Source organism: Polypterus senegalus, chromosome 5 (assembly GCF_016835505.1).
Source record: "Polypterus senegalus isolate Bchr_013 chromosome 5, ASM1683550v1, whole genome shotgun sequence".
Classification (NCBI taxonomy): domain Eukaryota; kingdom Metazoa; phylum Chordata; class Cladistia; order Polypteriformes; family Polypteridae; genus Polypterus; species Polypterus senegalus.
This window is the reverse complement of record NC_053158.1, coordinates 174829460-174849101: the sequence shown is the minus strand read 5'-3', so window position 1 is coordinate 174849101 and position 19642 is coordinate 174829460. Positions and strand designations below refer to the sequence as shown.

The following is a 19642-nucleotide window of genomic DNA, read 5'->3' as shown; positions in this document are numbered from 1 at the left end:
CACATCTTCTGGTCCAGGCATTGATCTTCTCACTTACTGCAATTCTCTACTAGCAGGACTACAGCATGTGCGACCAAACCACAGATGATGATTCAAAATGTAGCAGCATATCTCTCGTTCAACCAGCCAATACAGACACATGTCACTCCTCTTTTCAGATCATTATACCGGTTCTCTGCAGCAGCACATATTAAGTTCATATACTTGATGCTATTTACAGAGTAGTCTACGGTTTAGCAACTATGCATATGCTAACACTTGTGAGGTCCTACACTCCTTAACAACCACTCAGGTCTGCTAGTGAACAGCATCTGGTGGTGCCACCTCCAAGTGGAATCAAATCTTAATTCACACTCTTTTCATGTATAGTTCCTAGCTTGTGGAATGAGCTCCCTAACTTTATCTGATCTGCTGACTCACTCAGGGTGTTTAAGAGGCATTTCAAGACTCACTTGTTCCATAAATATCTGTCTGTCTAATAATACATTTTATAGTTCCTTGTAACTAAGGAAACATTAATTAATTCTGTTTGGTTTAGAGCTCTTCACTTGTAATGATCAATTTTGTAGTCTGTCCTACATCAGTTGCTTCCCAAGCAATCCCCTAGACTAATGTTTACTTGGTTATGTTGACCTTCTTTGTAAGTCTTTTTGGATAAAAGTATCTGCTAAGTGAATATATGTAAAATGCAGTGCAAACATTAAGAAAATTACTGAACTGCTAACTTACCTTTTTTCTGCTTTTTTACATTCAAGTTTTATTTCTGTACTGTTTTACAATGAATGACACCTAATATAAAAAACTTTTTGATATAGGATTTGGGATAATTTTAGTAATTAGTAATTGCTTGCTCTTCCTCTTTAGTCTTACCCTTCAGCTATCATGACCATGTTACTGTACAGCCTACATAAAAAAAGAAATTTTATTGTTGGTTCCTAGAACCGTCAAAACATAACGTAATGAAAATAAAATATTAACTAGATTCAGCTTGGTTCCTGGTATTAGTGGAAAATATGTGGAAGAAAATTTTGTTGTAGTAGCTACATACACTGGAACTCTTAAAAACCTTTGTTAAACCTGAAAAGGCAAGGCATGACTTTACCTCAAACAAATGTCAACAAATTTTAGTTATGTTACACAGTATTTGTAAAGTCTACTAAACTGCTTTGAAGCACTGCCTTATTGTTCTCTCCTTCATTTTAGGTGATTCCTCAACTCAATTAAAAATGATTTTTCTATAGAAGAATGTTATCTATTCTTAATGCAATGTTTTTTCAATCAGTTCTTAGTTATGTTTTATATCTTTTTCTATGCTAGTTGTCCTGGTAAGTGTCACAGTGAAAACAGGCTGACTAGGTCACCAAAAATTTCAAATACCCAGAAACAATTTACAGCTTCTTATGAGGGAGTCCAAGATTTTCAAAAGGTCAAATGGTATTGATATGAAAATGTAATCCATTCTTTTGGCCATATTACACAAAAGAGAACTTTGGAGTTGAGTGGAAACAGGGCAGAAGGAAAATCAGCTGTTCAAAATTGAGGGTAATGGTTGTCTTACTAAAAAACATTGCTTACCACCTATAAGTGAGAAAGAGCAATCTGTTTCACTGGCAGCAACTAAAGTAGGAGGTGTTAGAAGTAAGATCCTCTTAATGCCTGTCAGTATTGCATTCTCATTTCTTACTTATACCGCAGTCATTTTAAAATGGTATTCATTAGTCTCAATTCTGTACTTTTCTGTAATTGTTTATAATTTGTACAGGCACCTTATAATGTTGAGTGCTGTTAACGGCACAGTAGAAAATAAAATAAGACTGAATGCCTGTCTTGAAAGATGAAAGCCTATTTGCAACCTCTTTCAATTTGCTGCCATTAGAAAAAACTGAACCAAACTTAATACTAAAAATTAAACAAGGATGGGAAGTATGAAAAATAAAACATCTGGAACACTGCTTGTCATCTCTTCTTGCAAAAGAAGTAACTACAAACAAGCTTTAAAATGACATACCCACTTATTTACTGAAGATTTTGTGGTAGACACCCAAATTGCTGGTGATGGGTCTGCAGACCTGTCCAGTTCCATCTAAAAAAAAAAAAAGTTCACAAATAAACTTGTATTTTAGGTACATTGCATTTAATAAATATTATTTATATATATATATATATATATATATATATATATATATATATATATATATATATACACACACACAGTTGTGGCAAAATTATTAGGCCCCCTTATGAAATTAAGCAACACTCCTGATTCCAATATAAAAATGACCATTAACAACAAATGTTTGTTTTTTAAAGCGTATCTGTGTCCAAAATAACAAGGTCCACTAATTGTAGTTTGGATATTTTATTGACACACTGAGTGGAAACAAGAAAGGGCAAAAATGAGACATCCAAAATTATTAGCCCCATGCCCATTAATAGTCAATACTGTACCCTTTTTGAGCCACAACTGACAACAATCTATTAGAGTAGGTCTTTACTAGATTAGCACAGGTCTCCTGAGGGATTTTGGTCCATTCCTCCATTGCAAATTGTTCTAGCTGGTCCAAATTGCGTGGTTTCCGAGCATGGACATTCACTTTGAACACTCGCCACAGATTCTCAATGGGATTGAGGTCTGGGCTCTGTGCGGGCCACTCCAAGATCTTGGTTTTGGTATCCTTGAAAAACTGTTGAACTAATTTTGATGTATGCTTTGGGTCATTGTCTTGTTGGAAGACCCAGCGACGACCTAAACCTAGACTATGAGCAGATTTCTGCATATTCTCCCTCAGAATGTCAACATAATTTTCTTTTTTCATGATGCCATGCACCCGAACAAGGCTCCCTGTGCCTGAGGCTGCAAAACAGCCCCACAGCATGATGCTCCCACCACCATGTTTAACTGTGGCAACTGTGTTCCTAGGGTTGAAGGCCTGTCCCTTTCTTCGCCAAACATAAGCAACATCCATGTGCCCAAACAGTTCCAGTTTAGTCTCATCAGACCAAAGCACAGACTTCCAAAAATCATCTTTACATTTCAAATGTTCACAGGCAAACCTCAGTCGGACTGTGATGTGCCGCTCTTTGAGTAAAGGGGTTCTTCTGGGACGATGGCCGTGAAGCCCACCACGGTGAAGAGCCCTCACAACTGTGTTCCTTGAAACATCAACTCCAGAAGAGGCCAGGTCAGCAACAATCATCTTGGCAGATGTCCGGGGTTCCTTGCTGACATCTCTGACTATTTTTCTCTCCAGAGTTCTTGAAATCTTGCGCTTACGGCCACGGCCAGGTTTGTTTCTAACAGAATTTGTCTCCTTGTACTTGGCAATGATGCAACGTACAGCAGTTCTAGACACTGTGAATCGCTTGGAAATGGCAGTGTAGCCTTGCCCCTTATCATGAGCCTCTATTATCTTCTTTCTGAGCTCCAGACTGATTTCCTTTGTCTTTGGCATGGTCAGTAACAGTAGTCCCTCTCATGTGTTCAACAGCCCTGTTCCTTGGGAGTCTTTTTATGCTGATTGAGTGTTGTTAGGAAGACAATTGACTGCAGGTGTTGTTAGGAAGCCAATTGATTGCACAGGTGTGGTTTCAAAGCGGATTGGTTAATTAGTGTAGCTGTGTTTTGAAAGCAAACATTAACATGGGGCTAATATTTTTGACCACTCCATTTTTTACTATTATTTGATATAAAGCAAGACTAAAAATATATTTTATATTACAAATTGTATCAAAAGCTGGTAAATATCAATGGTGGATGTTTGATTATATCAAGTTTCATCAATGTGGCAAACTTTGGGAAGAATTTTATGGAAAATTTTCCATGATTCCAGGGGGGCTAATAATTTTGGCCTCAACTGTATATATAGATATAGACAAAGGGCAAGAGGGGGTGCTGTTGCTAACATTTTCTTCTTCTTTTCTCCCTGCACCTCCAAGAAGCCACCCAGTCAGGGCATTTAGCCCCACCCATTCCAAGTCATCTGCTATAAGAAACCGGACTACCCAGAAGGAGATATCTTTTATGACCACAGCATCCCAGGGGCGGAGTTACTGAAAACAATCCTTATTTCTGCAGCAGTGAGCTGAATCCATTTGATAATATTTCACCTGAGGGCTGGCAACAAAATGCCAAGAGTCGTTTCTTTTTGTTGGACATTTTGTACATTCATCCAGTGTATATACTGAATATATACACATATAAGAAATGATTTATATATTTTAATTAGCTCTGTAGTTAAAGTAACAACTTGTGGAAAAATTAAAAGTGGGATTTTGGTTTCAAATATTATGTTCATTAGCTCTTTAATTATATACAATCAGCTGAAAGAAAGGAAATTTCTTTGTTAGGGAAAAAAATTATAATTAATTAAAATTATATAAATCATGTATTAAACATTAATTGCTAGACAGCAATCAACTTTGAGATACTGCATTAAACATCAAATACAAGTTTGCTGCCTTCTTGCCTTGTGCCCACTGCTGCTAGTAGGTACATAGTTGTAATTTCAAGATTGGAGTGGGGTTAGTGATTAAAAGTCTACTGAAGATGTAACAGTCGAAATGTAGATAGGTGAGTGCTTTATCTACATTTGCATAATTTATTAAAAAAATGATGTTAATCATGAAGGCTTGGTACAAAAACAATCACCTTCAGACCAACATCATTTTTTAAAAGTTTTTACTAGCTAAAAAATTAAAATATAAATTTGACGCTGCTTAAGATTTATGTCAACTAATCTTGTTTCTTTAAATAGCTTTAAGTCTTTTGTGTTTCTTATTCAGCATCTTTAATTTTTGTCAACACTGCTTTGACATATTAATACCTGAGCTGTCTGAAAATACAGTACAATCCCATACAATAAATCATGCCTTTTACTACACCATTAGCTGCAGATACTGTAACTTAGCTAAAGGAGTTGATGAAGCAATAACATTTAATAAAAAACCTTGCTTCAGTATGACCATATGTCGTGCAAATGACAGTGGAAAGGCATCAACAGTATCAAGTGTGAGTGGACAACAAACAGTGCGGAAATAGCAAATTTGTTAAGATCATTATGGTAGGACATGGAGAGCCCCACTGCTTACTGAAATTCAAAAATGAGAAGGGAAAAAAAAAACACAAAATGGAAAAACAGATTTGATTTTGATAATGGACCCTTTGTCAGATGAGAAAATGCACAGAGAATCTACATTGCATAAAAAAGGGAAGAATAACATTTTAACCTTTAAAACTGGAGCTTTTTCTTCACAAATGAGCAGTCTGATATCTGGGTTACGCAGGTCTGTGCAATAAATCTTCCTGTCCCGCCCTCCTGAGTAAACATGAGTGAATGCCTCGTTGACCTGAAGTGCCCAGACTCCTTCATCATGAACTCGGTATGTGGCAATGCACCGCTGCTGGCCCAAAGACCACAGTCTGATTGTCCCATCAGAGCTGCCTGACAGACACTTCACAAAGGAAACAAACATTAAAATGCTATCAACTCAATAAGACATATAAAACCATAAAAGCAATTGTTGACTAGCATGGTTAACAAGAAGGAAGTTAATCTTTCCATAAATCTGCTTAACAAAACCAATATTCAATTTTCTAGCTGCCATGTACAATTTTTACATTTTGCTTTCCAAAAAAAAATAGCGTGCAAATGCTTGCAAACTGTTTGTTCAGAATTATAAGCTTTTAATATTGATGTCAGACATTAAATTAGTAAATGTGTTGCTCAAATAGAATGTAAAAAAAATGCCCTGACAATAAAGGTTTCACAAGAGCAAAAATATTTTACATCTGATTGTTTCTTAATGTGGGTGGCATGGTGTGGCAGTGGCTTGTGCATCTGTCTCAGTATCCTGTGTTTGATCCTTCACCAAGATGCTGTCTCTTATGGATTTTGCACATTCTACGTATGTCTGTGTGAATATGCCAGCGTTTTTTCTCTTAAAGATGTTCAGGCTGAATTGACTAGCCCTGTAGGAGTGAGGTTTCATGTTTGTGTGGACCAGTCTTGATAATGTCAGGTCTCCTGTGAACCTGAACTGGATTAAGCAGACTTTAGAAGCTTCTGCTATGTTATGATCTTGAAGTCTAGAAATTTCTGCAACTTATTATTATCATGCATGTTAGCGCAATATAAAACCATGAGGTACAGGTCATGAAATTCTGGTACCATTCAAAATGACAGGGGCTTAATGTAAAAACATAATTTTCTCTCTAATGACAGGATATGAACATAAATAACTATCTATTTCATTCTGAAATTAGAAGGTCTGAATTTATAACAAGCCAAAGTACTCACAGCAATCAGAGCTTCAACAATAAATCAAGAGAGGTACTAAAATTTGAACCTAAAATGGACATTTTACAAGCTGCTTAGTCATTTGAAACTATTTGTTGTTAACATGAGAGGAAAACACATAGACCTGCATTTTCTTTAAAAAAATGCCTTAGATAGTTTATTGTACCTATAACCTACAGTAAAGACAAAAAACATTTTTTTCCAGCTCACTGTGAAGAAACTCTTTTGATGGCCCTGTATTTTTCATAAAGGGCAGTTAAGACTTCTAAATACCAATTATTTCAATAAAATTAAGCACAACGCTACATTTTTAAAACAGTCAATTATATGCAAAACTCAACACACATGTAACACCAGTCCTTACAAATACAAACTATAACATTCAGACAAAAGACAAAAAAAAAAACAAAACTCTGATGGTCTTATTGGCAAACTTACTTGTGTTCCATCCCTGTTTAGCAATAAAGATTTCACGTTGTCTGTGTGCCCTTTAAGTTTCATCAACTTTGCACAGGTCCGAGGATCCCAAACCCTTAGCACCTAATAAATAAAGGAAAGGTGTTTGATTTATACAGGCAACATACATTTTTTTTTACCAGTTAGGCTACAGACTGCAGAAAAATGCTACAGGCAAAAGTTATTTTCTTATTTAAATAAATAATGAATTCTCAAATCACTTTGATCTATGCATATTCACATCGCAAATGAGGCTTAACTTATGTTGATCCTGCCTGTGAAAGGCTAGAATAAGAGAAATACACTATGTGCATTAATATTAGTGCAAAATTGCACTGGTATGTGTACAAAGTCTATAACTCACCTGATATTGAAGAATTACATTCTGCTGTCTATTACAAGTCTGCTGTGCAGATAGGTCTGCTATAACAACTAACCTTTTCTGTTGATCCAGAAACAATTACTGTTCCCATTTGATTCATCGCAAGACTGTAGATAGAATCTTTGTTTCCACTCAAAGATGAAGCTGTTCAATAAGACAGTAAAAAGAATTTTCTTAATCATAATAGCATTAACTGACAAACTTATAACAAAAGCAAATTGAACACAATCTTCTACTTTCCCATGAAGCAAATTTTTCACAACTTTTGTCTTTTCTGTGGTTCTTTCAGTACATATAGTTTATCTCCTTCTTATTTGTGAAATGCTGACAGACTGCTTCTTGCTTTTTAGGGTTCAGTTCTGGTCCGAAGGGATTCAGTTTACGCAGTGCCCCTCATTGAAAAAGGCACAACCTTATTATGCATATTATGCTGTTTTTAAGGCTTGTACTGTGTACACTTTTATAATCACACGGATGTGTAGAAGTTATTTATATAATAATTTAATACAAAAATACCACTTTGACAGAAAAATGTTTAGTTTCATCACATTAAATATATTTCAGAGTATATTAAGTTTCCTAATACATCAAAAAGAGATCAGCCAAAAGCCAATTCTTTTTTCCATTTCACTCTTAAGCATCTCAGACCAGGAAATCAACCCTTTTTATACAAATGCAAGTAAGGTTTCTACATTATTACATATTTAAAGCAAGGATGTAAATTCTCATGAAGATGGATCATGCATTCCCAAAGATATAAAGCAGGAATAATGTATCCATTTGGTATACTTTATGAATAAGAGACAATGCATTTGAACAGCAATAGTCACTATGTTGATAACACATTTTAAATATAAAAAAAAACTAGGGAGCCTCGCCCCCTGCTGACTTTGCTTGCCAAGTGTCTGTGATATGTGCCAGCTACTTTGCATCTCTGCTGCTTGCGTATGTGGACTTCACTTTCACCAAACAACAAATCTTTTAATTCTCGTCGATACGCCTCCTCATTGGGAAGAAACACTACTTTTCCCTGATGGCAACACGAATTAAACGATGTACAAGTCTTCGATTTAAAGTCTAAATCCAAACAATACATTCAATCTCTTTTTGCTGTTCCATTATTTCACCAAGTACTAATTTCCATTTGTTAGCGGTAATGCGATCTTTACTCTCATTTTTTTGAGACATTCCAATTTTAGTACTTTCATTATCTCTAGCTGCTCTGCATGTGTATTGTGCCAATGTTTTTAATTTGTTCTACTTTGTCATCTACTCTTTGTCTTTTATTTCCAGCCCCGGGCATGGTTAAATTTCTTGGCACAAAGTCTTGTCTCACGGGACGGGAAAGTATCTCTCTGAAAAAGTTGCGTCTCATCCCTGGTTAAAAAGTCTTGTCTCATCCCAGGATTTTTTATTATAATAGAGAGACATGCTGCCAGCAAATGGTGTATTTTAAAAAACAAAAATGTGTTAAAATTAATAAAATTCTGCAATTGCTTCTTTCCACATAACATAGATAAGTTACCTTCATAGAAAAGACTATTGGGTGATATTGGTTGACCCTCTTTCAACCCAGGTAGGTACTTTTGTACAACATGGAGTTTATAATTAATCACAGCAAGAATTTTTCATTTTTTTCTGCTATTTACTTATTAGATGCTAATTGCTATCAGATGATCAGTAAACCCAAAATAGAAACACTAAAATCTACTTTTACTATACAAATGTTTTATCATACAGCTCATCTGCCTAACATGACAAATAGTATATACAGTATGTTCTGCTAGAGACAAACAGATGTAAGTTAGACGATTTTAAACTTTACACATGCAATACTTACTAGTGACAGTATTGTTAGAGGCAGTCAGTGCAGTAAGAGTGTTTACATCCCAAAGAAAAATCTGCCTGTCTAGCCCTGCTGATGCTACCAGTTCCTTGTCTTTTGCATAGGCCAAGGCTTTCACATAGTCCTGTATAGCAGGAAAACAAGCAAAAACATAATAACAAAAAAAAAATTCCCAAAAATACTGTTATTATTTTACATAAGTCAATGTGGCAGTCAATGATACATTAACTTTTACCATATTTCTCTACGCATTTATTACCATATTACCTTTGTATTTGCATGTATTAAGTATGAAATCTTTGTAATGTCAATACAAAGTTTGATACATCACAAATACAAAAATTACCAAAAGATCAGATACAATTGTTTTTGCTGTTTGGAAGCAGTTCTTTATAGAATGATTATTCAATGATGAATAGTATCATATTAGTTTTAAGAGTTCAGTATAATTTTATAGGGCAGAAGGATATTTTACATGCAAGCTTTTGAAAATAACTCATTAGATGACAAGTATTAAGTTTTAAAAAGTAATCATTTTACTTCCAAAACTATGCACTGGTATGTGTAATAATGAATCCTTCTACGACCTTACCAATACAAGTGGCACTAGGACACATTTAAACCATATTGCATAGAGTAAAAATCAATTTAAAAGGTTTCAAATTTAGCTTGCAACTATCACATCATTATTGAGTCTGTAGTGTCAAACACATGCACCTTGCGAGTGCCTTATACAATTTTGTTTCATTGGACACAGGGGGGGGAAAAAAAAAAGAGTGCTGCATAGCCTCTACCATGCCTTTCATTTCCACACTTAACGTGGAGCAGGATGCCCCTGTAGAAGTCTTATGTCATTTTTGCCGTGAATGAAAGTCTAATCCCTTCTGTAATGCAGGTTTAAAAGAAGTGCCACAACCATAAGTCTGTGGTCAGTTCAAACCATTGGTTCAGGAAAGTAGATCTCTTTAAAAGAAAGGCAAGGCTCACTGTAGCAAGCAACCTGATATTTGTTTTCTCTCTCGTTTTTTTCTACTTTTTCTCTTTTCTTGCCTTGAAGAGTGGCTGGGACCCAAACAAACCCTTTTTATGTCTTTGTGCTTTACATGGATTTTCACACCTGATGGACCAGCATATATCATTTCAAAAAGATGTTAAAAGTAATTTCTCTCTAAACCTTTCTGCTAATTCAACATGCTCATTCTGATTTTAAACCATGAAAGATATGTCCTTGCCTTGTGTTTCAGAGCAAACAATGTGAGAACAGATGTTGGCATTTGTTCCCTAAAACACCATTTTTCAAAATCTCTTTCTATTGTGACTGTCTTCTGAGTGTCGTTCAAGTGAAAATGGCATTGTGCAGCTGCCAATATGGCATATGATCAAGCTTTGCACTAATTTCAATTGCAAAAAGACAGAGTAAAGTCTACAGAGTCTAAGAAAATAGTCACTAACCGAAGCATTCAAAGCATACATACAAAACACACCTTATGTGTTCTCAACGTGGACATACAAAATCCCTTGTGTGCATTCCACACTTTAACTGTGGTATCAGATGAAGCAGAAATTACTAAAATAAAGAAAGAAAATATTATTTTAGTTACTTAACTTTTCCTTAACTTTTCAAGATACCAGACATAGTTTTGTTAGGAAAAACAAGATCAATAACTACATAACACAAATTTAAAACTGTACCAGAATATGAGCTACATTATAACTTTCTCAACTCTACAGATTTGACTGGAGCTGCAACCTGAACTAAACATTTGCAAATGTGTTATGCTGGAATAAACGAAAACACTGGCAGTGATAGGACTGTGCTGAAGACACAATTGAAGACAGTTTGTGATGACAAAGCTGGAAATGTCTGCTGGATTTGTGATTAGTTTGCTGTTAAAATCTAATGCACCCCTGACGTTACCCTCATCCCATAAATTACAATACTAACAGTAAACGTCCCTTAGATCTTTGGCACACTGGAGAAATGCAGTTAGGGACAAAACCCAAATGGTATAGAGCAACACCAACAGACTAAATACTAATGCAAACCAAACCAGTAAAATTCAAAAAAATAAAAAGCACTCTATGAAAAATAGTTCACCTAGAAAAAAACATTAAATGTACTCAAAACAACAACATACCCAAGTATATGGATACATAATGTGCTACAATGTTGATATCTCCATTATCAGTCGAAACTATGCTACATTGACTCCAAAAAATGATCTAATTTTAAATGCATTATTATATATGTTAAACATTAAATACTCACATGTTTTTCCATTACAGCAAAGTACAATATCATTGACCCAGTCTGTGTGATGTTCCATGGATGCAATGTACGGATCTTGCTATAATTGATAAAAAAAACAGCTCATGAGCAGGGTTCACCAACTGGTGACATTATACCAATTTTCTGTGTAGTTTCCATTTAAAATGAGATATTTTTCCAGAATTACTGTTTCTTTCTAAAATGTCCCTGTTCTGTGCCCTGTCGTCTTAGGCTATATTCAGGGTAAATAAAACTCTTTACTAAAATCCTCTCTCAAATACAAAGAAATTTTCTTTTCCACAGTATTCAATAGACATTGCAATTGTTTTCTTAAAATATTAAGTAAAAGAAGTCATAGTGCAGTTTCTGTACTGGATAGGGTTACATGTTATACCAGTAATGAAAAAACTACAGAAAAAACAATTTTTGTAATGGCACAATACCAATAGTTCAGTAATTTCTGTACTGGAAGTAAGAAGTACTTTTGTAAGACCCTTTTCTCAGGGCTACAATGTGCTGTATTGACTCAGTAGTATACAAGTCTGCATTCCTGGAGGACTCGTCTCATTTTTATTTCTGGTGCAGGACTAAAATTTAATAGTGAATGGATGTGAGTGACTCAACTTTATTGCTGCAGTGCTGAGAGGGCAGTCAGAGCATTGATGAACATCTGAAAAAATCTTGAAAAATAAGTTATATATAAAGTGTCCTAATATTATAATTTATCACTGACCTTATAATTAATATGGCTACACTGAAAAATCACATACAATCAGAAAACAAGAAAAGATAACCTTTCTCTTTTTTAAACAGAGTTTTCTAATAAATCACGGTAGCCATAGTGGTGTATATGCATAACAGCTTGTAGGGCATGTGCACGACAACAGTTACTGGTTGCTGTTTTTTCCCTTTACTTTGTATCTGTACCAACTTACATTTGTGTGCTCAGGGTTAGTGACGTGGCCTGCTGTGTTGAGATCAGCTCACATCTAGCAGGTGTGTACATGAATTGCGCTTGTTTAAATGCAGTGTCATCAAGTAGTCTGATGACCTTTCCCCAGTTAAAGCAGTTTTGTGCTCTTCAGATAAAACATGAGGTTTAAGTCGTACAGCCTGCTCTCCTAATCTTATATTCTGCTTCCCACTAGTTACATCCTATCAAACACATGGGTATTATTATTTTACTTGTTTGCAAATGTGTACTTTTGTGCTTTGTGCACCTTTTGTTCTTTTATGTTGGTGTTGAATAGGAACCCTGCACTGCACGCAAGTAACACTGACTACAAAACAGGTACATGTTTCACTTGGAACAGACAAAATCTGAAGGTCTGCTGTTTGTTTACACAAAGTAACAATCAAGACAAAATCCCTGATAATTTCTATAAAACACTTAAGTCTCAAAAAAGGACATCATCAGGAAAAAAAGAATGCCTGGTTTCCCTTTATCTACTCAGCTATTTATTATTTTGAAAATGATATTAATAGATTAAGTCTGAAAACAGAGCTTGAAGTGGGCACTAGAGAAAGTGCATGGGAACAGATGGACATGAGATGGAATTTTGTCTTGGCTGGCTGAAAGCAAGGAAGGTAAGCACGTTGTAGGCTCATTGTGGGACAATTCCCCTAAACCATCCCCTTCCCTTCAATGGGCTTTAAAATCCAAACATTAATTCGTAGCAAGGCAGTGAGGAATTTGACTATGTAGTGCAACATGTAAAATATGTGCTTGTGCAACTATTGTTTTTTTTGGGTGGACAGGGTTTTTGGCATTACCTGTTATTAGCTTTAGTACAGTTTCAATACCAATACTTATGTCCGAAAGCTGGAATTGATACTGAAGTCAAACTTTTAGCACCAAACCAACACTATTACCGGATATACTGTACTCCAGCTTTGAACTTCCATTTTATATTCACAGAAAATGGAGTTTTCAGAATTTGGTTACCTTAAAGTTCCTTGACCCTGGTAACCTCATTTAGCAGTCCCTTAAACATCAGCCCATTTTAACAGAACCCCTGAAGTGGCACTCCACCCAATCCTCCACAAGACCTGAGAGAAGCTTGCAACTTACGCCATAATAACAATACAGTATATAATTCTTAATTATGTAGGCAATTAACAATTATAAGAAACAAATGAAAAATGGAAACCTTATTAACGACCCTGAGCCTTTGTTGGGTTTGGCAGAATGCTGTTTCATGGATTGTTTTTAAAACATACTATTGTGGTTGTTAAGTTACTGTTTTCAAACAAATGGAATGATTAAAAAATGATTTTGCACAATAGTGATAATTAACCCAATATAGAATTATATTCTGCTTAGGTACACTAAAAGTACAGTTTTCAATTAAAATACAATGCAGAATGCACAATTTTATGCAATTAAATGGAAAATAAATATGCATAAGAATAAACAAAATTGAAAACAAAAGAGCAATAGTCATAAGCTTAAACCTTTATTCCTAGCTGTATTTAACCTAACATTACAAAGCATGCAGGCTATTTCCTAAAAGTGAAACTTAGCACAAAGTGCCATTATTAAACAACATGTCTAGACTCTAATTTCTTCATTTTGTATCAGTTTTCCACCACACTTATTTACCAGCTGGTTCACTAAGCCAAAATCCTAATTAGGTTGCCAGCTAACAAGTCAATAATCTATAGCACTTAATTTTCACTTGTGTTTTGTTGCTAAATGGTTACTATAGCTAACAAAAGCATTCACGACATAGAAGCCCTTCGCTTATTTTGCTGTTAGATGTATATGACAAGGTTTATGCTATGCTGAATTAAAACATTCCTTCACCTAGTTTGACAGCTATGCACACCTGGACTGAAACAAGGACACAAACTAACACAGAAATTAACTTAATTATTTACAACATGGGACATCATTTTAGAGTTATATATGAAAATACTGTAAGTGTTTTAGGATTCAAGTTTAATTTTTAGAAAAGCCTTTGCTTAAACATACAATTAATCATAAATCAGGCATCACTGTAAATGGACAGACTAAGATGACATTCATAAAAAACACATAAGTGTTAAGAATTAATAAAGAAGCAAGGATTTTATTTGGAGGATATTCAACCATATAATATCCGTTTCTGAAAAGGTTTTTACAGCACTTAATTACCACTTAGAGACACACACACTTTGCAAGCAACACATAACTTGGATGCTGCGAATGGGAATGAATGTAATTTTGGGTTTAAATGAGAGGGATAAAACATTCACAATAGGAGGGGAACTGGGATAAAACATAAAAAAGATCAGCCCTACATAGCCCTCTAGGCTGAAAATTGTTCAACCTCTTTATTGAAAATAAACCCACCACACAAATATCGTTAAGTTTTAAACATTAGAAAATTTTTTGTCTTGTTTTATTACCCAGCCTTAGAATGACCTCAGTCACGTCTGCCATTCCAGTTTATATGTGCATTTCCCAAAAAAAAAAAGAATACAGTCAGGAAAGAAAAAGAAAGCAGCCATAGCAAGAACATGACAGATGATATCACTGTTACACAGAAAGGTTTGTTTGGGAACATTTGCTGATAGCGCATTTCTGCACCCACCACTGGACTGGGACCTGAGTACAGCGGGTGACACCTCCACACTGGAACAGCGAGAGTTTTTTTTTTTTTTTAAGGCAACTGGAGTGCAAACCCTGCCACCAATCCCCAAGTTTTCCCTGTAAGTATAAAAAAAAAGCAAAGACTTAGGTATATCTTAACAGTCGCTTACTTTGTGCTGGTTTACACTCCATATTCTTATAATTGAGTCCCTGCCAGCAGTGAAAAGTCGGTTCAGGGCTGGATCAAGCTGTAGTGCGTTCACTCCATTGCGATTGTACTTCTCTACTTCATCACGTATCACATAGGAAACCTAAAATAAAAATCACTAGACTCAGAAACAAATCCCACTTCAACAGAGGGAAAGTCTCTGCTGCAGCCTTATCATAACACCACAGCAGAGTTCACACAAGCAATGACTACTTAAAGTATACAACATTGACAGTGCTACTTCAGATATAATGTGCCACATAAAGTAGTAGTAGTAGTAGTATAGGTTCAATAGTTAGACAGAATGAGGTCATTATGTGACAGACAGACAGATGTCTGAGCACACAGAAGAATGACAAAAAATTAAGGAAATTAAAAACAAAGAAAAACTTCTGACTTGGCTATCACAGTCAACTGTGAGGCATTATGCAAGCATATTGCTGTTGGAGCTCCTGTAGTGTTTCTTGACACACTTCTGCTGAGTAATTCATTGGCTGAAAGTATTCAGTGCGTAGCATTGTCCACAATAGCGCTATTATAATTCTTTCCTTTGCTACTACCTCCAGGGGGTCCAGAGAGCTTCTCATGTACAATTGTAGAATATGTGCAATTAAAAGAAGGCTTGTAAAACGAAGTACAATAAAAAAAATTAACTCAACACCCAATACAACTAACCAATTACAAAAGAATGCTTGTCAGTACTGTGAAAATGAGAAATCAGCATTTGCAAAAAAAATCAAAAATTGCTCCAAAGTTTTTGGGTTACTTATTCCAAAGCTTACTAGGAGTCTGCAATGCATCTTGCATCTTGATCTCAAATATATACTGATATTGATTTATCTTTAAAAGCCATCTGATAAAACTGTTAATTCTAACATCCAAGATTACACATTATTAGGGATACTCTGATCAGGTTTTTTTTAAGGCCAATATTGATCAATGATTTCATGTTTCTTGACTAGCCAGTTCTATTTTTTTTCTTTATCCCTTTAAAAAGGTTTTTACACTAATCTTCTGCATTAAGAACAAATAGAAGCTTTATATCCCATACTAAAGTGTTTTATAATTAAACTATAGACCACAGGTGTTTACTGTTCACAAAAATATTTATCCACAATACATAGGGCATAAAAGAAAATAAAATGCTTCTCAAAATTACAAGCTGTCATAGTGTTTAGTTTTTTTCTGTAATGTGCTTGTGTGAAACAAGGTCTAATTAAAAACAGTTTTTACCTTTCACCTAGAATTTTTTAACAAAAAAATATACATATACATTAACTATATTTATACAGGTGTGTTTTTTTTTTCTTCTTCAGTGTATCAAATAGACATTCGTAATTGTTGAGGTGTAATTATAAAATATAGACTACCACTTTAATTATGTAGTACTTGTTTCTAACCAAACCTTATGCTGTATGACACCATAAAGCAATAATTAATAAACACAGTAGAAATCTTTATAAAATGCCTGTTGTTTACAATGCAGCAATTTAAAATTCGTCTTTGTCTTTTTTTTTCAATTAAAAGTGTAAGCTGCTGCATTTTAAGCAAGCAAGCTGTCCAAACTCAGGAGGTGTCCGTATTAATTTAATGGACAAAATAAAGGTCTGAATTCCTTAAAGTAGCTTTTATTGCCATTTGTCTAGTTGCACACAATGACTTCTCACATTATTTTTTTTTTCAGTTCATTACTCCACTTTCCTTAATGTAAAGGCTAACATACCAATCACCTCTCGTGTACTGATAAGGCAAGCTTCCACTCATTCACTGATAAAATAGGCTTCCACTCATTGTTCTTTGTTAACACTGTAAAAGTTTACTGTAAAAGAAAAAAAAGACACACACTGGCTCAACTACCATCATAAAGGAGCACTACAACTAAATTGCTGTTGTGATTGGCGCTTTTACCGATCAATGATCAAGTCTTTTTTTGTGTGCGAAAATCAGCCAATTGATCAGAACATCCCTACACAATATAATTGCATGCCATGAGAAGATAACTTACCAGACATGAGAACTTTTGATGACCTTCTTAATATTCTATAGAGTAGAGCAGCAATTAACTCTTGGTGAATGCTCAAATAACTTTTGCATTCTTTTTTTGTGGAATGCTCTTCACTTATTCTTTTTCCCACATATCTTTGCAATACCTGCCCTGACAATACCCATTTTTATTCTTTGATGTCGTCTTCTGCTCAGCTGTAGTGTACTTGCTGTGTTCTTCCTGATTCTATTGTATTATCAATTCCTACTGATAATCTACTCTCATCAGTAGTATCAGATTACTTGTGTAGACAATTCAAAGACTGCTTCATTCTAATTTATCATGCACTGTTCTACTTTGAAATGCTCTCTTGCTTGCCTTGTAATGGTGTGTTTTGTGAAAGGTGCTACATACACTCAACAACACTAAGTTACAAATTTTGTTAAACAAAACCAAGTCAACTTTTCCTCTCAATCTATATCTATGGTGAAAACTATTCTATATATTTATGATCAAAATAAAGGCTTAAGAATTAAGAAGAGTACTATCCAAGATGATGGGACAAGATACACTCTTCATCAATTTGTACAAAACTTGGTATAAATTAGTTTAAAACTGTATATCCCTGGCAGTGTTGTTAAAAAAGATTAGTTTGGTATTTGGTACAATGTATTAATCCTCAAGTCCTTTTCCATGTCTTTTTCCATGACCTTTGGACAATACATACTTTAATTGTAAACACAATTATTAAAGCACCTGCCTTTCTAGGACACAATATTTTGGAAATTCTTTTCACTCAAATAATACTGAGGAAACAAATCTTTGCTTATTTCTCAGACAGTTATGGATTTACAATTATTTCAAATCTTCTAAGAGCATGACTTTGAATAATACCAGTTACAACTCTCAATCATTAAAAACTCTACGGTGATATATTGGCACTACACTGATTGCTCATTGTCTTATCTTAAGAATTCTATTACACTTTGCGTAACTCAGTAGGAAAAAGATGCTTCATTTTACTTAAAATGAGGAACAGATACAATTTTCTTAAAATCCAACATTTTAAAACTTTTTTGGATTTGGTAAGAATTCATTAGTACTGTAAATACTACATTAGGAAAGCAGATTTGTGTTTTCTAATAAACAAAATATAGTTACACATTTCAATATACAGTATACGATACACAATTTATGGCCAACTGTGATGAGGCATCTCATACTTACAGTCAAAGGCCATAGAAAAACAATAGGGTAATAATGTTCTACAAATTTTCAAAACTGGCCAGAGTAATAAATCATTAATTATTATTATTATTACTATTATTTCACAGTATCTTGTGTTTTCTGACTCCTGGAGGGCCTTACAAGGATTGTTTTGATCAGCACTGCTCAGCTTGGCTAATTTTTATGTATTCGACCAGTACCACCTTCCTTACACCAGTGTTTCTCAATCTTTATAATCCAGCACCCCAGTTTCGTCTTTTGAAATTCATTAACAACCCACTAGAAGCAAATGTGAACCACCCTTTTGGTAAAACTCAGTTAGAAACAGGGAAATAAGCTGCACAGTGCTGCTAAACACTTAAGACTACCCAGGATGTGACCCAGAGGTTGAGAAACACTGGCTTTAGGACCCCCTCGCAAACCGACAACAGCAACGTGCTACCCACCAGCAGATCAATCCAATGGTTGAGAAACACTACCTTACAGAGACCACGGAGAAGCAAAGACTAGTTTGTGCTACTCTGTATACTGCCATTTAATGCACCAGACACGCCGAGCCTCATTGGCAATAACCTGCACAATTTGTAAACAACATAATGCCAAATGGAGATATAAGTTGGTGCATGACTGTGTTCTTTTTTTATCAAGGTGCCAGTGTGTGGCAACGCATTGAATGTTGGTCAGACATGCAAGTAATAATTTCTCTGTATTCTGTACCCAGGTAATACTACTACAAGTGTTGTTACAAGTACTGCTAATTCGGTCCAAAGTTGATACCAAACTTCCCAAAAACAGTACCAGCTTTTTTTTACAGAATTGACAGTACTCATTGAGGGTCAATGCCATACCAATGCATGACTGCAAGTAGAGGAATTACTCCAGAAGGCACAATAATACAGGAGTAAAAAATGCAATTGAAAATCACTCACAGTGGCAATGATACAGCACGCATCAACACGTGTCAGAAATTAAAACAGCAGAGGTCAAGTCTAGAAATGCTTAGTTTCAAGACAGGACAATTTCAGTGCATGATTCTGGGAATCATGTTTATTATTATAAATGAAATTTAAAAAAAAAAACTACACACACACTGGCTTTCGTTATTGAAATGTTATCCAATTATGGAGTTAGTTCAGAAACAGATTTGTACCTGCTTTCAGACTGAAACAATGTGACTGATCAGATGTGGTGTGATCATTCAGCTTGTGGTGACAAGGTGAGAGGAAACAAAATGATGGCAGGATTATTCACTTTTAATATTGTGTCCTGTGCAGTCCCTGAAAAGGAAAGCAGTCTTTGTATTCATCCTTTGACTACATTAAATATGTCCATCCATCTCCTAAAAAGCTTATACAGTTCATAGGCATGGGGAAAACCTATCCCGCACTCAAGTGTTATGC

The 19642-nt window shown here is 35.1% G+C and overlaps 1 protein-coding gene across 1 annotated transcript in view; it reads right to left on the bottom strand.

Annotated features, from left to right (window-relative positions):
• The window catches only part of wdr48a (WD repeat domain 48a), a 55614-nt gene that overhangs the window by 30860 nt on the left and 5112 nt on the right, over positions 1–19642 (bottom strand). Inside the window, exons 2-9 of the mRNA XM_039753638.1 lie at positions 14994–15134; positions 11250–11328; positions 10465–10547; positions 8975–9104; positions 7190–7278; positions 6735–6836; positions 5227–5451; positions 2009–2083 (exon numbers count right to left, since the gene is read on the bottom strand). Coding sequence (XP_039609572.1) covers positions 2009–2083; positions 5227–5451; positions 6735–6836; positions 7190–7278; positions 8975–9104; positions 10465–10547; positions 11250–11328; positions 14994–15134 — 924 coding nt within the window. The remainder of the gene's footprint in view (positions 1–2008; positions 2084–5226; positions 5452–6734; positions 6837–7189; positions 7279–8974; positions 9105–10464; positions 10548–11249; positions 11329–14993; positions 15135–19642) is intronic.